Source organism: Gobius niger (assembly GCF_951799975.1).
Source record: "Gobius niger genome assembly, chromosome: 17".
Classification (NCBI taxonomy): domain Eukaryota; kingdom Metazoa; phylum Chordata; class Actinopteri; order Gobiiformes; family Gobiidae; genus Gobius; species Gobius niger.
This window is the reverse complement of record NC_136868.1, coordinates 26,327,548-26,346,846: the sequence shown is the minus strand read 5'-3', so window position 1 is coordinate 26,346,846 and position 19,299 is coordinate 26,327,548. Positions and strand designations below refer to the sequence as shown.

The window sequence follows — 19,299 nt, the reverse complement described above, 5'->3', positions numbered from 1 at the left end:
CCGGGAGGAGCTCGGAGTAGAGTCGCTGCTCCTTCGCGTCGAAAGGAGCCAACTGAGGTGGCTCGGGCATCTGTTCCGGATGCCTCCTGGTCGCCTCCCACGGGAGGTGTTCCAGGCATGTCCTGGTGGGACAAGGCCTCGTGGAAGACCCAGGACACGCTGGTGGGACTATGTCTCCGAGCTGGCCTGGTGTCGCCTCGGGGTCAGAACAGCTGGAGGAGGTGTGTGTGGATCGGGAAGTTTGGGCATCTCTGTTGAGACTGCTGGATGGATGGATGTATGTTTTGTATTTTTGCATTGTGACTTTTGTGTGTGTCATGTATTTTTTTTTGTTTCTGTCATGTCTGCAAAATAAACATAAATTAAAAAAAAAAAAGAAGAAGAATTGTTTTACCCTTTTTCCGATTTGCGCAACAACAAATCCTTCCAGGATATGATTAGCATAATGATTAGCATAATGGCTAATCCTTGCGTGACAATCACAACAGTTCGCCATCATTTAAGCAAGAACATTTATTAAGACCTCATTTGATAAAGTCCAAGATACTACATCCTGAACACCACAAGAGGCTACAGACGTACATTTATAGGAGGCGTAGCTCCAGTAAACATGTTCCTGGACACCCATGAAGTTGTATCCAAACACATACAAAACCCCAAATCCCTCAAAACACTTGGTCAAAAAATAATGACAGAAAAGTAGGTGTGGCACAGTATGCTACATTGTGTGTGCGTGTGGTTGTTAGGACGGTCCTCAGCAGAGCAGGGACAGGTCGCTCTTCCTGCAGCCCATAGTGCAGCACACGGAGGTCAGGATGCTGTTCATGTCCCGCCGGCGCCTCAGCTCCGCCCCGGGACCCCAGATCACCAGGCTCTCCGCACTTTGGGACTCTCCTGTGGGGGAAACGGGCAGCAAAAACACCGTCAGGGGGGAATTGTGAGGACTAACTATTCCCAAAGCCCCCATATCGGCTCGAAGTCCCAAATTTGAGTTACTCACGCCATTCAAAAGATGAGCGGACGACTTTAAATGACACATAAAATAACAATTAGTATTTAGAAAAGACTGTAAATATAAAAGGTGGATATCACAGATGCATATAAAGATCTACACTTCTTTAATGTATGATTATAACTTGAGTTAACCTTTGAACCCCCACCTGAACGGAGCACATTTTTCTGCAGTTTGGCTTCACCCAAATCTAAAAGCTTACAAAAAAGCATCAAAATAGCGACAAAAACAACCACAAAAAAGTGACAACAAAAGAGCAATAAAAAAAGTGCCGGCAAAGCGACAAAAAAGTGACAAAAACGGAGACGAAAACAGGCCAAAAAAAGCAATGAAAAGGCAAGAAAAACCCACAAAAGCGTGACGAAAACACAACAAAAAGTGTGAAAGAATCTAAAACTTGACCAAAAAGAGACAAAAAAGAGTAGACGAAAACACAACAAAAACACATAAAAAATGTGACAATAACAAGGCGACAACAAAGTTCCGATCACTTTTGTAAGTCTTAGCTTTCAAATGAGACATTACGCTGTTGCTTCTCCAGTCGAGAAAATGCGCTTGGTTGAGGTTCAGTCCTGATTTTCCTATTGAGCTCAATTTTACCCTTGATTTTGTCCCGTCCTTTGTCTTATGTTGACACTTATATTTTGCTTAAATTGAATGGGATTGCCTGTGTTACTGTGAGGCATGATACAAGTTGTCTGTATGTTTTGGTCTTTGTCTCCCTCCTGTGTTTCTCTTTTGCCTTTTCCAGACATGACTCTTGTCCCGTCCACACATGGGCTCACACTTTGGCCCACTTAAATCAAGGTTAATGGTAAACTATTCTCCTTCTTCTCTGCTTTGGGATCCGAATCCACATCATATCTGTGGCTGAAACAAAACAGTTCTCACAATATTCAAGGCTGTCACATCCTGCAGCTCTAACGCAGCCCCTTGTGTCTAATTCTGGCTGGTGATGATCTCTTTGGACATCAGTGGTGCACATTAAGGCAGGGCCATTTGTCTTGCACATGTGCCACTGCTCTAAGTAATGATTGTACCTGAACACACTAACATGGTTTGTCCCGTAGGAGGGAGGGGGAGAGAGAGAGCAGACGTCGCAAATGAGCATCAGTCTCCACACGGGCTGTCGGTCTGGAGTAAGGACAGTATATCGGCCACCATGGAATCTGATTATGATGACACTGCTGCTCATAATGTTTCTAAATAAGAGTTAGGGGGAAAAAAACTGTTAATTCAATTGATTTATTGTTTGGAATATGTGTTTCTTGTTCCTAATTGAACCCCCTAAAACTACTACAACGGTACACATGTTACACTTACTACACTACTTAGCCTGAATTGTCGAATGGATTTTAGTTTAATTAAAAACATTTTTATAAATATACAGGGTGTTCGTCATGTAATTAGAATATCATGAAAAAGTGCATTTACTTCTGTTATTCAAGTTAAAATGTGAAACTAACAAATAATATTGACTCATTACATGCAAAGTGACATTTGTCAAGCCTTGTTATAATTTTGATGATTATGTTTTACAGTCCATTTTTTAAATATATATAATCTGAAAGGAACAGACGTCTTTAACAAACCCAGGTTCAATTCTAAAGCAATGGAACGAACTGTTTCAGTGACAGGAATCAGTTTATGGAATAAACTCCAGAAAGAAGTTAAATACAGTTAAAATACACATAAAAGCTACAATGTTAAAAAAGTATGAAGTACTTGGACGTGACTAATGTGGGATATTTGATTTGAACAAACATGAAAACGACGGTTTGTTTCTTATTGACCATTTGTAAACATTCAAGAATAAGAAGGTTCTGTATTTTAAAACTGAATATAAAATACAAAAACATCTGTTAATACTGTAAATATATATATATATATATATATATATATATATATATATATATATATATATATATATACATAAGACTGTAAATATATATATGTAGACATAAATACATACCATTTTCCAAAGGACAACAGTGTGAAGTGTAAAGTGTGAAGTAACAAAAGGGGCAGATATTATAAGACTTGTTCTTCTCCTCTGCTCCGTTTCATTCATACTGTGTTGGCGGTTTTATTGTGATTGCATAACATCACTTTTGAATGAAATAAATAAATAAATAAAATGAAAAAAATGAAATGAATATTCTGATTTTCTGAGATTTTTTCCTTGTTTTTTTTTTTTTTTTACAAGCTGAGCCATAATAACCAAAATGATAACAAATAAAGGCTATACATATCTCACTTTGCATGTAATGAGTCTATATCGTATAGTTTCCCAGTTTAAGTTGAATAACAGAAGTAAATACACTTTCTCATGATATTATAGTTACATGATGGGCACCTGTATGTATTGTAGACTATCTGAAAGTTATTTTGTTTTAACATGAGACATTTGGAAATGACAAGAAACAAAAAAAAGCTATTAAATATATACAAGAACACATCAAATATAGAAAATCCTTAAGTTTCTCACGGGATAAGCGTCATAATGAAGAATATAAGCTTTCATTTCTTTCATTCTAAACAGAACCCCCTTTCCTGAGTGTCAAAGCAAATGGCCACACATGTCTTTACTCAACAATCACACTCATAAAAAACGAAAAGATGTCCCCTCACCATCCACGTCCTCTGCGTCGACGTGCGCCCGCCTCCAGCGCGAGCCCCCGCAGGTGTAGACCACGGCCCGCAGGAACTCTCTGCCGCACAGCTTCACCGCCTTCACCTCTGAGCGCACCTCCACAGAGCAGAGGGCCACGGCCAGGAGCAGCGCAGGCAGCAGGGTGGACACACGCATCGCGGACGCTGGGGGGGAAGGTCTTCTCAGGCAGAGCGGCCCACGGGACTCTTTATATAGTCCTAACATCAAGGCCTGTCCTCATCAGAGCGGGGCTGTCTCCTCCCCCTCAGCGTGGCCCTCCCGTCACGCAGCACACCACTCCAAGATCAACTCCACAGGAAATGGCTGCTGATCTGCAATTTTTAAAGTATGACAAAACGTACAAGATTGCCCCCCCCATCTTAGTTGGTTTTATAAAGGTGCTCCGTCAATACAAAACATGCACAATAGGTTCATCTTCAGTTCAGTTTGTTTTAGTCACACAAAATTCAGTTAATGTGAGACAACAACAGGCGGAAGCAGAGGGCTCGTGCATGCATAAGTATATGTACAGCAAATATCAGTTACCTTACGTCAGGGGTGTCCAAAGTGCGGCCCGGGGGGCAAATGCGGCCCTCAGACCAATTTATGGTGGCCCTCTGCCTTCTTGCACATCATCAGAGACAGTCCTTTTTATTTGAAATGTAATAATTCTACACAATTCTAACCAAACAACTAACCTTGTACTGTGAGACAGAGCTGGCATGAAGGTTTTGAGCATAAATAAAGGTGTGGGGCGCAATTTAAACCTCTGCTAGTCAAAGGTTTTGCAGTACTAACCACCGATCTATGGCCCTTCACCCTGTGTACGCTTCAGTATGCGGCCCCCCATGAAAAAAGTTTGGACACCCCTGCCTTACGTTAATTACATGACTTTTGTGAAGAGAACAAATACATTTGTTTTCACATCTCTCGAAAATAAACTGGGAGAGTATATATTTTTTTGGTCTTTTTGGCTCAATGCACTTACAAAGGTATCTTGAATCATATTTAGTATGCGGATGCTTTCATGTGTTTTTGTTTCTGTTTTTCCCCCATTAAAAACTGTCATTAGATTTTGCATGAATGATATTTTCTAGCGACAGGCGTCTAAACGAGCAGCAACCTCGCTCTCTCTTGTCTCTTGGTACAGCAGCGTTTTTGGCCTTTTCTCCTTTCCTTTCTACTGTTTTTGTAGTTTCTGTTCTCCACATTGTTTTACTGGATACTTTTGTACATCTTTGCTATGTTTTTGAGAGGTTCAATGGATCTTTTTACTTCAGAGAGTCTGTACTAGCCATACTAGCCGTACTGAAACACTGAAGAGGCACCAAGAGCCCTCCACACCTGCAGCACAGTGGATGCGTCACACGATGGGTTACAGGAAACAAAAAAGGGACAAACGAGAAGAAGATGGTGAAAGACTGTTGTGGAGCGGAGGGAGCTGCGCAGGAGGAAGATTAAGGAGAAGGTGGAGGAGCTGAGCCGTGCAGAACACCACGCTCTGAAACAGGGACAAACCCAGGAGGCGCAGAGGATCAGAGGAGGACAGAAGGCAGCCAGCCGGGTTTCCTCCAGGTGTTACAGTTTCCCCTCCTACAGTTTCAACCTCACCAGCAAAAACATGCTAGTGAGGTTGATCCACAATGACGGTGGTTCAGCCGCAGCGGCTCAGGACTAACCTAACACCTGAATGCAAGTTCCTTGTACAATTGTACAATGAGTCAATACAACTTTAACTGATAACCCTCGTTCAAGATCTGGAGATGGTTCCACTACTCCAGGCATGTTGCCCCTTTGGTATATGCAATTACTGTTTGGTACATGTGAAATTACAGGAAATAATGAGTATTTCCTTCCAGAAAGTTTTGTGAAGAAATGTGGGTTGTGGTTGTGCTTTGTGGTTTTGGTATTGATGTCCTCAAGAAATATTATACATTTTGTGATTGTGAGAGACAGACTTGAAATCCACTTTGGCAACCACAAAGTTTCTTAAATCAGTACGTCCACCTTTGTACAATTCGTTTCATTTCAAGGAAACCCCAAACTTCCCCCATGAAATGTTTATAAGATAATGTAATATTGCCTGGTAGCACTGAATACACAGACATTACTCCTTACTGTGTGCTTCCGCTCATCCCACCTTTCTCATTTTCTTGTAAAACCCACCATCGCACTCGCACTACTGCATGGATAATAAAAGTGCTGCCAGGTCCTGCCCCCGGTACACGTGTTTACCACCGCTGATGGCCCATTGACTTTCACTTTTACAGCCCGAGTCAATGTTGACCCTCTAAAACTGCGCTCATTACAGATGTGCTGATGGCGTGAGGAGATACTACACCTCTCATGTATGTACGCTATGAAATTGTAATGTCCGGGTGAAAATGTTTGCTTTGACCAAAACAGCCTGTGACTCTGTGGGTGCTTCCCCCGCTTTCTGACACAACTGTTAAAATTAACAAAGCTTAAAAAACATGTGGAACTACAAAATGAGTCACAAGAGTCTGCCATTTTCAGAGACAAAATATGGACTCATTCAACATTCGTCATCGAGCTGCGAGGTGATAATCTACCACAGACATCATATCGACATTTTGGGCCTATATCTTTATGTATGATAGTTTACCTCTAATGCATGTCTTTAATACTATGGTCCCTGGGTTGGGTTTTACGTTTATCAAGTGGCATCAGCAGAAGGCCGTTCATTCACTTATCCAACAGCAAATGACGCACTAAGATATTACCTTGGCCCCTGATTCTGTGCTTCCTGCATTTACGACTAACACATGATCATTTCATTTGTGAAGCTTCTGTCACTGTTAAGAAACTCTAGAAGGTTGTATTGTACATTGTGTCATAGTCAAGACCAAGAGATTATCAAAACGAAGAACATTAATGGGGAAAAAGATGAGGTGATGAATAGAGATGACTCCACACGTCATACCTCTTTAGTACTCACTTTAATATACATCGTCTTACGCCTTTCACACAATGCACTGCATGGAGCTTAGATTCCCAAATGTTCAGAAGGTCGTTTTTCTCTCCTCATTTTGGTGTTGTCTGTAAAGGAAAAGCACAGATTCAAAGGACATTGATATATGCAGATGGCTAAGGATACTGTATGGGCGGGCTTTTTGGAGTGCCATTTTATTTTGCATTATTTTGCTCAAACTTTTACAAATTCTAGTGTGTAACACAGCTGATCACTGTGCTTTCCCAGAGATTTTCTAAGAGAATTGACAATATTTTTGGTATTCAGGATTAATAGATGTACAGATATTCTGGGGGCCAGAGGATACAGATTGAAGTAAGTAATGAGTACGACTCCCAGTTATGAGTTTGCTGAACGTCTATCTTTCACATCTTTGAACAGGATGTTACACCGTGTTGCAAATTATTATACAAATTGATGTATTTCAGTGTCAAAAAGGTACAAAAAAAAGTGTTTCAGTTAAACTCATGATGGCATTGTGTCTTAGGGCTCTTTGAATCACTGACAGCGATCTCAGGGATGATTAGTTGCCCTGTTAAGGGAAAAACTACTGAACACGAACGTTCAGTTCTTGTTCAGTAACTGAACGTTCTTGTTTGTGTTATAGTGTAATAGTTAGAATGTAGAATGCATAATCGTCGTACTGTTAAGAGATTTGTGGCTGATTCAGAGCACACACGGGCTTGTGCAGATAAAGGCACAATAAGGACGGTTTCAGCCAGACAAATACTTCAGATGAATAGAACAGCTGCTATAAAGCAGCAGACAGGTATTTGAAGCTGTTGGTGCCTCTGGACTTTCCCAAACATCAAGGTGTTGGACCCTGCAGAGGCTGCAGTTGTGCATAAACTGTCATAAACTGTTCATTGAATGCTCATGAACATAGATGCCTGCAGTGGGTCAGAAATAAATGAAGACTCATTTTCAAACAGTCTTGTTCACTGATGGATGGAGTAGTGGATGGTTGGTGAATGGCCATAATGTTCCAACAAGGCTGTGACGTCAGTAAGGAGGTGGAGGAGTCATGTTTTAGGCCAGAATCATGGTGAGAGAGCTGGTCGGCCCCTTTAGGCCCCTTGAAAGTGTGAAATGATTTCTGAAAAATATGTGGAGTTTCTGACTGACCACTTTTTCTTCTATGGTACAAAAAGAATAAGTGTGTTTTCCTGAACAAAATCATCTTCATGCATGACAAGTAATGCACCATGTCCTGCTGTACATCCTGCAAAGAAATCCAAGCAGAAACTCTCCAAAAACGTTTAAACTTATCACTGGGAGGTTTTTCACATTGAAATGATCCTCTAACAGTTAAAGACTTGAAAATTATGCTGACTCTTATTTAAGTTGACAGTTTAGAAAATCAGAGAAAAATGTCATTTGCATAATAATTTGGAACGCGGTGTATACACTGACCTGTTTGATTCATTTAATTTAGTTTAAAAAATATTTGTTGAAACTGACTTTTTATTTTATAGATATAGTGCTATTTTCTGTAAATCCTCTTTCAGTTGAACACAGTGAAGCACAAGGTCAATAGTAATTGTGTTGCATGGTGTAAAAAGGCTAAATATAGTTTAATGTGCATTTTCCAGAGACCTCTGATGATGTTAATCCAGCAGAGTCCCGGAGTGTGTGTTAAGATAAGGTTTGGCTGAGGGGCATTTCTTTAAGAATTGATATCTCTGGACAATTTTACCTGAAAATGGGCTGCTGCTGCTGTGTGAGCTTGACCTCCATTTGGGACCTGCACAGTCAGATGTCCTCCTGCAAGACAAGAGCAGGGCAGTGTGTCATCTGTGCCGTGTCAAACAACCAAAGTGTCATGTTATTGACCTTTTCGGGGAATAATGGTTTGAAATGGATGACATTTGTTGTTATAAAAGCCAGAAAGAGCACATTACCACAAGCTGAAGTTCAATATAATGTCAACATAACACATGATAGCGAACTCATGAGATCTATAAAAAGGATCAATATGGAGATGGCTTTGCCAACCCATACTTTATGACAGGTAATAAAGTTGAAATATACTTACCTTTTTTAATCAGGGGATATCCAGTGGGAGGATAAAGTGAGAACACAGACAATGACCCAAAGCACAAAAGCAAATCAACTTCAGAATGGTTTCAGAAGAAACCGTTCTGGAACGGCCTAGTTTAAGTTCTGACCTAAACCTGATTGAGATTCTGTGGCATGACCTCAAGAAAACCATTCACACCAGACATCCCAGGAAAGAGGAATGGTCCAAGATTCATCCTGATCGTTTTGCACGTCTAATCTGCAACTACAGGAAACGTCTGGACGAAGTTATCGCTGCCAAAGGAGGGTCAACCAGCTTTTGAATGCAAGGGTGTACTTACTTACACCGCGCTTTCCTGTGAATGTTTACATGATGTGGCCAATAAAAATATGATCAAATGTGTTTGGGTGGTATTAGTTTAAGCAGACATTGTTTACTCACTCTTATGATTTCAATAAAGATCAGACCACATTTTATGAGTAATTTAGGCAGAAATGTCAGACATTCCAAACGGTGTACTCACTTTTCTCACGCTGTATAAACAGCATGAAAACAAGTAGCTTCATCGCCATCCTGTGGTGACCCCTTGCATTGCAGTCCCCATTTCTTCGCAAAGTAAATGTCTGTAAATTGTAAATTGCATTATACTTTATACAATTAAAATTGTAGAGAGACATTGATGTTCAGACAGTAGTGAAAACTGCATTTCTGATCTGGCAACACACATCGGAGCGGACAGAGTGCGCATGCGCCGCGGTGCGGTCCGTCAGGTTTGTCCGCTCTCTGTTATGAACTTGTGCTGGTGTAAAATGTACTGGATTTACAATTAATCCCGTTCATAAAAGAAACACCACGGCTTCACTGTTCGACCGAGCGGTGAGCACTTTGAATATCTATTTTATCTGCGTTTGTGAAGAACCGCCATTGTTGTTAGACCCCAAGGGCAGGAGGAAAACGTGCAAAATGTCCTGTATTCGTGGGATACGATGGTCAAGTAAAGACGTTTGCACTTCTGAATAATGGATTTCTCCTCCATTGGATAAGTGCATCATGGGACCTCTCTTATGATTGGATAAATAAGACGCCTTGTTGATAGTCTTGTTAAAAAAAAAAGGAAAAAGATCAGAATTTCTGGTTAACTTTAATAATAATAATTGACAAGTGAATCAATATCGCCTGGGAGATGATTGATCCTTTTAATAAAGCATCCTGTGTGTTTCATTGCACCAAAACTTCTCAAGCTCTGAATTCTCATTTTTCTGCTAATCTTCTCTTGTCTTCAGTCGTGGATCCACCATGGAGCCGGTCCTGCACTCGTTCTGGTCCAGAGCGTGGCAGTGTCTCCCCAGGCCTCTGACTCTCACCCAAAGGAACAAACACCATGCCTCTGCCCACGGGAAACACCCCAGGGCCGTGCCGCTGGTGTCCCGCCTTTACCAGCCCTTTAACCTGCGGGACTTGGGGCCGGACAGCCGCCTGCAGGGGGAACAGACCTGCAGAAGTCAGAGGCTAATGCAGCAGGCAGGGCTCATCTACCCCTCCAACCCAGGCTGCTACTACTACCTCCCCGCCACTGTGCGCTCCATGGAGAAGCTGGTGAGGATGAGGCCTGAGAAAGAAACCTCGTGGGTCCATTGATAGTTAAAGGAATAGGCCACCGTTTTTACATACTGAGATATGTTCTTACCTTAGCTTAGACGAGTTCTTTAGGACCTGTCTGATCTTCACCCGTGCCTTCAGTCACGTAAACACAGCGCAGACGGCGTTAGCATTTAGCCTCTCCCTCTCTCCTCTATAGCTCCAAAACAGGTCAAGATAGAAGCTACCAAGCTCTTCCACGTTTTCCCTATTTAAATATGGTTACGTGAAGTGTTACACTACAAAGTATAATTACACAAAATTAAACAATGTGGATTTTCTAAGCGGATAAAAGGGGGAACTATATTGTAAGGCGTAACAATACCAGGAGTAGTTTGGCATCCGCACAGTAAAGTGAAGATAACTGTGCAGTAAAGTGCGCGGATTTCGAACTACTCCTGGTATTATTACGCCTTACAATATAGTTCCCCCTTTTATCCGCTTAGAAAATCCACATTGTTTAATTTTGTGTAATTATACTTTGTAGTGTAACACTTCACGTAACCATATTTAAATAGGGGAAACGTGGAAGAGCTTGGTAGCTTCTATCTTGACCTGTTTTGGAGCTATAGAGGAGAGAGGGAGAGGCTAAATGCTAACGCCGTCTGTGCTGTGTTTACGTGACTGAAGGCACGGGTGAAGATCAGACAGGTCCTAAAGAACTCGTCAAAGCTAAGGTAAGAACATATCTCAGTATGGAAAAACGGTGGCCTATTCCTTTAACGTTGAAATTCTTAGTTAAAATGGCTTGTCAGGAAAAGGATGTAAGCCTATTAAATCTGGACAATTTTGGCTGATTATGTGCAACAACAATGGCATTGAAAAGACACAGATGTGTGATCTTTATGTGTGATCCTTGGACTCTGACTAAAGATTAAAATGTTTATACTCACGTATATATCATGTAATGAGATATTTTTAGAATCAAAATAACATAATTCAGCATATTTTGACAGAGGGAAGGCTTTTATGATAGCATGATACTTTACAGAAAATACCTGAGCTGATATCACGCATTTTGAAAGACAAGGTGGCCAAATAATATTAACCATTAACTAATAGACTAACTAATGTCTCCATGTGCCCCACAGGTGCAAGTGATAGACCAGGAGATGCAGGGGATCGGTGGACAGAAGCTGGACATGCCCAGCCTGTGCTCTGCCGACCTGTGGAGGAGCAGTGAGCGCTGGGGGCTGATGGGGAAGGAGCTGTTTCGACTCAAAGACCGACACGGAGCGGACTACTGCCTGGGCCCCACACACGAGGAGGCAGTCACCACACTCGTGGCCCATCAGACCACACTGTCCTACAAGCAGCTCCCTCTGCTGCTCTATCAGGTACTGCAGGTTTCATGTTGAAATAAGCACAAATATTATTATTGTTGTTGACAATGCATGAACGGGGCAGTAAAGCTCAAGTGTTTGGCACAAGTATAGGATTTAAGTTATACTTTACTACTTTATTGATTTAATGATACAGTGGTGGGCAATGCCTACTGTTAAGTAGCATTACCACATTCTCTACAGTCCCATTTTCTTAAACAAACAGGACTCAAAATGCTTTGTTTTTGTTTGTTTAACCTTATAATTAGTGGTGAGACTCGATTAAAATTTTTAATCGAGTTAACTATTGCCTTTGGAATGAATTTATCACATTTAAGCATAATTTATCCCACTAAACCTTGTATAATTCATTAATCGTAATTAATGGAAAAAGTCCCGGCCTTACTTATAATATCCTTTTCTTTTAACCCTAGAAGGTAACTTATAAAAAACAGCATGACTTAGATCTATGTATTACTTCACTATTCCAAGGTTAGACAACAATAGAACAATTTGGATGCATTTCTTTAGACAAACAAGGAAGTAATAAATAAGTAAGTTACCACTTCCATGTTTAACATCCACAGGGTTCCTGCGCATCTTAAAATGTCTTGAATTTCATTTTGTAAATTTAAGGTCTTAAGACTCTAAATTTGGTTAAAAAAAAATGCATCATAGGTCTTAAATTTGAAGTAAGTGAATTTTGGACGACTGGTTGTTTATTCACAGGCGCCCTAGCTGAGGTTTCTGTTGTTTTACGCCCACTAATCACATATAATCATATATAATTTCATCGCAACATGCAAAGATCCAACATTTGTGCATTTGTAGTGTATATTTTTTACTATATTAAACTACAAATTTCAAAGGAAATTGAAAATCATCTGTGTTTTAACAGATAACCCGCAAATTCCGGGATGAGCCGAAGCCGAAGTTTGGTCTCCTGCGCGGGCGAGAGTTCTACATGAAGGACATGTACTCGTTCGACGTGAGTGAGGAAGCGGCCCATCAGACGTACGAGTCAGTGTGCGAGGCCTACACCAGGCTGTTCGCTCGCCTCGGCCTGCGCTGCGTTCAAGTACAGGCCGACACGGGAAACATCGGGGGCACCCTGTCTCACGAGTTCCAGCTCCCGGCAGACATCGGTGAAGACAGACTTTTAGTGTGTGGGACTTGCTCCTTCTCTGCTAACGTGGAGACTTTGCCGCCCGATCAAACGGACTGCCCCAAATGCGAAACGGGGACACTGGAAGAATCAAAGGGTATAGAGGTTGGCCACACTTTTTATCTTGGTAAAAAGTACTCTCACATATTCAATGCTGCATTCAGCAACACCCAAAACAAGCCTACTATTGCAGAGATGGGCTGCTACGGTCTCGGGGTCACTCGTATTCTTGCTGCCGCCGTTGAGGTCCTGTCTAAAGATGAGGAGATTCGCTGGCCGGACCTTCTCGCGCCCTACCAAGTGTGCGTCCTCCCGCCTAAGAAGGGCAGTAAAACGGGAGAGGCCTCAAACCTAGCGGAGGATATTGCCCACAGCCTTGGAAAAACTCTCCCTTGTCTGAAAGGGGAGGTTGTCCTGGATGACCGCACACACATGACCATCGGGAAAAGGCTGATGGATGCGAAAAGGCTGGGGTATCCGTATGTTGTTGTGGTAGGGCAGGGGGCGCTAGAGGAACCACCCATATTTGAGGTCATTTGTCAAAAAAGAGAGGAGACAATGTTTCTTGGAAAAGATGGACTGGTGGATCTTCTTCGGACTGTTGAAACTGTATGAATGATTTGGATCATGGGTATCATGTGGGAATGGGGAAATAAACAACAATGCTGATTGTAATACCTTTCTGTTTCTATGGAATTTTCTTCAGTTTTTAGGCAGGTGGGTGGGGTATTAAAGTGCAGTGAGTAAAAACACATACAAAGGCCGCATTTTCCCACACAGATTTATACATTGTCAAAAAACATGTAAACAGAAGGGACCAAAAATATCTACCCGGATGTAACATTCATAATTCAGATGCTTTGTTTAGTTGGAGAATTACCTGTGATACAAATGAATGCCTGGTCCAAGAAGGGCCGTGAAGCTGAAGACCCCACAAATTCTATCTTTTGGAAAGAACTGGCCTGGGCACACAGTTCTCTCCGAGAGTAGCCAGAGAAGGATTTGAGTCTGATATTACTTAAAAGGAAAAAAAGAAAATCTGAATGAAGTTATGTCGTAATTTACTGGTAACCTATACACATGTCTTAGAAATATACACATGGACGCAGTGTTAATTTCGTCGACAAAAATATTTTTGTCTTAATTTTAGTCCAAGTGTTATTTTTCCATCCATCCATCCATTTTCTTCCGCTTTATCCGGGGCCGGGTCGCGGGGGCAGCAGTCTCAGCAGAGATGCCCAAACTTCCCGATCCACACACACCTCCTCCAGCTGTTCTGGGGGGACCCCGAGGCGACACCAGGCCAGCTCGGAGACATAGTCCCACCACCGTGTCCTGGGTCTTCCACGAGGCCTTGTCCCACTAGGACATGCCTGGAACACCTCCCGCGGGAGGCGACCAGGAGGCATCCGGAACAGATGCCCAAGCCACCTCAGCTGGCTCCTTTCGACGTGAAGGAGCAGCGACTCTACTCCGAGCTCCTCCCGGGTAACTGAGCTCCTCACCCGATCTCGGAGGGTGCGCCCAGCCACCCTGCGAAGGAAACTCATTTCGGCCGCTTGTATTCGCGAGTGTTATTTTTGACGACTAAAATTGGACTAAAACTAAATTAAACGTTTTTCATGAGACTAAAACTGTGACTAAAATGACCAGATATTTTGGTCGACTAAAATAAGACTAAGTAAAAATGAAAGGGAGAGACTAAAATCATCCAAACTTCTATTGACAGTGTGAAAGAGCCTCAGATCATGTAAATTCTCTGCCAAAGGATCAGCTCTGAGCTTTGTTCATGTGGAGCAGCTCCATGAAGCAGAGGAACAAGATTAAATATGATTATAATGAGTATTATCAATGCAAAATCGACTAAATTCGGCTTAAATTTAGTCGACTAAATTTACTTGCAATTTTAGTCGACTAAAACTAGACTAAAATTGTAGATATTTTTTTTGACTAAAATTAGACTAAAATCAAATTACATTTTCGTCAAAAGACTAAGACTAAAACTAAATTAAAATATGTTGTCAAAATTAACACTGCATGGAAGTACTGCTCATGCACTTATTTAGGTATAATGTATTAAGTTCTGTATTTATCATGAAGAATTCCCATAGCCTCAATGTTCCACTTTAATTTGGCACATAATTCAACTATTTTCGCAGAGGAGAACCACAACATGGCAACCTAAGCACGGAACTGTTGTGTCTCGCTTTGTTTCCGCACGGACTTTAACGCCGCCCTCACAGCAGCTCACGTGTGTACGCAGCGCATCAAAACCAAAACACAAAACTGGACAGGTTTTTATTCGAGTTAACAAGATAAGTTCTTGCAACGAGGTTCAACAAACACTTACGTTTTCTTTGTAAGAACCAAAAAAAAGAAAAGAAAATGGCGGACGACAGCGATGAAGACTTTATGGACGCGTTTATGGACAAATTCAAGACTGAGAAGTATGATAATGCATTCAATGAGGAGAACTGGGAGGAGGTGAACTCAATATTATTTAATTTCACAGGAATATGTGGCTAATAGAAAAAGATGACATTTTTAAAAAGATCTCCAGAGACAATAGTGCAATATTCTACACCCTGACTTTAACACTGTCCTGTTTTCCAGGAGTTTGAGAGGATTCCCATGTTCATGTCTGAGGCTCCACCAGACGATTTTGACTCCCAGAAATACCCCGAACTCGCTACTCTGCAGGCGATTCTCCACGATGAAGACAGAACCCCACAAGGTCTAGCCTTAGTTTGTTATACCTTTGTGTATTGTACAAAAATGTATCACCCATCAGTGTGTCAAAGTCAACTGGCTTATTGTCATCCTTTTACTTGTCCTTTACTTGTCATGACTATGGAATATTACCTGTTTATTGTTTATGTACAATTGTAGAGTAATCAGTGTACTATGCTATAAAATATAATTAAAATAAGGAGGTTGTCCAAACTGTATAATGCTGTATAATGTACATGGCCTCTGACCGCTGAACAATACATAATCACTTGTGTCTTTATTTCTAGAAAAAGCTGAAGATCTTAAAAACGAGGGCAATTCCTACTTTAAAGAGAAGAAATACGAAAAGGCCATAGTTTCCTACTCCGCGGCTCTGTCAATGAAAAGCAGTGATGGAGACTTTAAAGCTGTCGTCTTCTCCAACCGCGCTGCCGCACAGTTTTATCTGGGTAAAGCTCACTCACATTTTTACATCAACTAAACGAGCTTTGTGTTTTGTTTAATACATTTTAAAGTGCCAAAATATATATATGTTCATCAAGGCAACATGCGGTCGGCGCTAAAAGACGCTATGGCAGCGAGGAAACTGAAGCCAGACCACCTCAAAGCCTTGATCAGAGGTATGTAAAGTGTCTTGGTGATGTAGTTTGATGTGAATTTGATCTGTCCCTACATATTCACCACAGCTTCTGCCTTCAAGTGTGAATTATTGACCCACTATACCCAATAAAAAGGGTGAACAGGGACTGAAATATTGTTGACAATTAAAAAAAAAAAAGTTTTTCTAACTGCAGCAAGATGTAATGCGAAACAAAAAGTTGATATTTGTGATATTTGATCTTGTAGTGACCCGGTGGCTGTATGAGTGGTCAGCATGGCGCCTTTGCTTTTGATCACTGTGGTCTCTACAACTATTTTATTTTTTACAACTTTATTCTTATAGAGTTTGGGAAAATCCAGTGTTACCATGGAGATCCGCCATGTTTGTGGGTGCTAGCATATACTAACATTAGCTATAAACAGTATAAAAAGTGGAGAGAAAAAATCTGTGGGAAATCTCACTTAGCTGTTCACTGGTAAATACATCTAACTCACTGTAGTGTCCAAGTGTTTGATGTGAACAAAAACTCCAGTGTTTTACCTTTTCCAATCTCCATTAGTCTATTATTGCTGCTGATCCCATGATGTTTAGTGATATGACATCACAGTCCTGAACTCTATAGATGCCAGCAGGAGGAGCCCCCGTCAAGATTTTCACCAGCTTTTCCACCTGCATTTCATTCTGACTATTTAACAGAGACATATTTGCAAACTATAAAACATAAAATATCAAAGTTGAGGCTCCCAATATAATGTTTTAAGTCTATTTTGAAGCTATTCTCCTAACACATCCATCACAGGGATGAGTTTATGAACACTTCACAATTTGCTGTGGCACTTCTCAGGGTGACTGTCACAGAAACAAACCTGCAAGTTCTCACAATAAGAACGCTTTACACTTGGATGCACACTGTGTTTTGTACAAACTGCAGAGTTTACAATATACTGATTTTGTTCCACTAATACAAGAAAGTAATAATTGTGTTCTGCTAATATGAAACACAGGTATGGGACCTTGCTTGAACCTCTTAACCCAAGCCTTAATGCTTTATACATAGATAGTGGACATTATTCTAACTTAATAATTGTAAACTACTTGTAAACTTTGTAATTGGACAATTGCTGCCATTTTGATTTGATATTTGATATTTCCATTTAATCGCAATTCAAACGGCAACCCCAGTGTGAACCCTGCTTTGCATTGGACCTATCCCACCATTCAAAACTGCATTTTCTCGAAACTTTAGTCAGTACATGGTTTTTGAGTCTCTATTGACATGTAATCATTGCCTCAGGGGCCCAGTGCTGCATAGAGCTGCGTTGCTTTGCTGAGGCCATCAAATGGTGTGATATGGCTCTCAAACTTCACCCCACGGACAAGAAGCTGCAGGAGCTCCGGGCGGCAGCTGATAAACAGAAGGTGAGGTTTCCCCGTGTGACTATAGATTTGTAACACATGTTTTTTAGTTTTAATAGAAGCTGTTTTTGTTGTTTGTTTTGTAGAGAGCTGCAGACAGAGACGCTAGAAAGGCCAAAGCTAAAGAAAAGAAACTACTCGCCGAGAAGGAGGCTCTGCTCAATGCTATAAAGGTAAATAGATTGATCATTATGGAGTGAATGCTAAGAGTCCATGCTAGTTGAAAGGTAATTGATAATCTGTGTGTTTATTATAATTCAGAACAAAGGAATCAAGCTTCTACAGTCCACACAGCCGCGGCGTGGCTCCGACAGTGACGAGGAGGAGGATGAAGGCTCCTCTCGGGGTCTGTCTGAGCTCAGGCTGGACGGTCTGAGTTCACAGGAGGTCACTGGGGCCCAGGTCTTTATAAATCAGGAGGACGGCGCCCTCTACTGGCCTGTACTCTTCCTCTATCCTGAACACCAGCAGAGTGACTTCATCTCTGCCTTCTGTGAAAACCACTGGTAAATACACACATGAGAAGGTGACGCTTTTTATTACATGAAGGTCTGTGAAAGCCTTAAGAGCAAATGATTAGCTCTTGGTGTCGCTAAAAGAAAGGCCAACATTGAAATGGTCACTATAATAATGGGTTATGGTTCCCTTTTACTCTTATTCTCATTGAAAACCCTGTTGTAATTCCATTTTTTTTCCTCTGCCACTTGCAATAGGGTTCAAACCTTGATTCCAAAGTGCTTCATGCAAAGACAAATTGCGTTTTTTAATCTCTGAGCTCCTTTTCTGTAACAAAAATGGCCCCTAATGCTTCATACTAATGTAGAGCGGTATAAGAAAAGGTTATAGGGAATGTTTCTCAAATAAATACCGGTAAATTAAGTATCGTTACTCATTTCGCCCAATTTAATAACAATTTTTTATGTTTTGTCAGCTTCTCAGATCACCTCGCAGTCATGTTTGGAGAAGAACTTCCTCCTTGGGACGCTGAGCAAAAGTACCATCCTCCAAATCTGCAGGTTTGTCCGCTGAAAGGCTTTTACATCTCTGTGTAATGCAGTGATTCTAACCTTTTCATTTCTGTTTAGTTGTTTTTTGAAGATGAACAGAAGGAGACTCTTTTCCAGGTCGACCCAAAGAAATCCCTTCTGCAAGTTCTACAGCATCAACGGTGAACTCCTACAGCTGTTTTTAAACTTCTGCTTTAGTTACTCAGTAGTACTTCATTGAGAATATCACAGGCAGTTTAACGTTTATTTGGTCCATGCTTGAATAAGCAAAAGCTGGTGTGCCCACGCAGCAGGAAGCGTCATGCCATGAATAAGATTGTTCTCACTTCCTGGTACATTTTTCCGCATTCATTCTGCTAAATGGTATCTTGTGTTTTTCAGGTTTTTCGTCAAAGCGGGGACACCGAGTTTCATTGTTTTAGTAAAAGACTCGCCTTTCTGCAAACAGTATTTATCCACAAGCAAAGTGCAACGGCTCTAAGTGTAATAACAGACTGGAAATATGTGTAATATAATAAGATAGTGTGCGGGGAGGAAGACTCAAACTGGGCAAGTTAGTCAAGATAAAAGGATTTTTGAAAATTACCACTTTGTTTTTTTGTTTTTCATCATAAAAGCTACAAGACTTTGTGCACAGCTGAGCAGAAGTCTCTCTATTATGAATTTATAATCAGACATACATATAAGGAAGACACTGGAAACCTCCAATTTTCTTAATATATTATAAGGAATAAAATCCACAA

The 19,299-nt window shown here is 41.1% G+C and overlaps 3 protein-coding genes across 3 annotated transcripts; 2 read left to right on the top strand and 1 right to left on the bottom strand.

Annotated features, from left to right (window-relative positions):
• Window positions 1-754: 754 nt before the first annotated feature.
• insl5a (insulin-like 5a) lies at window positions 755-3,821 on the bottom strand (the record flags this gene model as incomplete). The annotated part of the gene is made up of 2 exons (XM_079574420.1): window positions 755-894; window positions 3,644-3,821. 2 exons carry the CDS (start codon window positions 3,819-3,821, stop codon window positions 755-757), a joined length of 318 nt encoding a protein of 105 aa, XP_079430546.1.
• Window positions 3,822-9,429: 5,608 nt separating this feature from the next.
• On the top strand, window positions 9,430-13,453 carry pars2 (prolyl-tRNA synthetase 2, mitochondrial). The gene is made up of 4 exons (XM_079575135.1): window positions 9,430-9,553; window positions 9,961-10,273; window positions 11,407-11,652; window positions 12,536-13,453. Exons 2-4 carry the CDS (start codon window positions 9,974-9,976, stop codon window positions 13,415-13,417), a joined length of 1,428 nt encoding a protein of 475 aa, XP_079431261.1. The 5' UTR covers window positions 9,430-9,553; window positions 9,961-9,973; the 3' UTR covers window positions 13,418-13,453.
• Window positions 13,454-15,048: 1,595 nt separating this feature from the next.
• On the top strand, window positions 15,049-19,082 carry ttc4 (tetratricopeptide repeat domain 4). Its single transcript, XM_079575071.1, has 10 exons — window positions 15,049-15,286; window positions 15,416-15,536; window positions 15,820-15,981; window positions 16,075-16,152; window positions 17,428-17,552; window positions 17,636-17,722; window positions 17,811-18,055; window positions 18,481-18,565; window positions 18,635-18,717; window positions 18,938-19,082. Exons 1-10 carry the CDS (start codon window positions 15,188-15,190, stop codon window positions 19,035-19,037), a joined length of 1,185 nt encoding a protein of 394 aa, XP_079431197.1. The 5' UTR covers window positions 15,049-15,187; the 3' UTR covers window positions 19,038-19,082.
• Window positions 19,083-19,299: the final 217 nt, after the last annotated feature.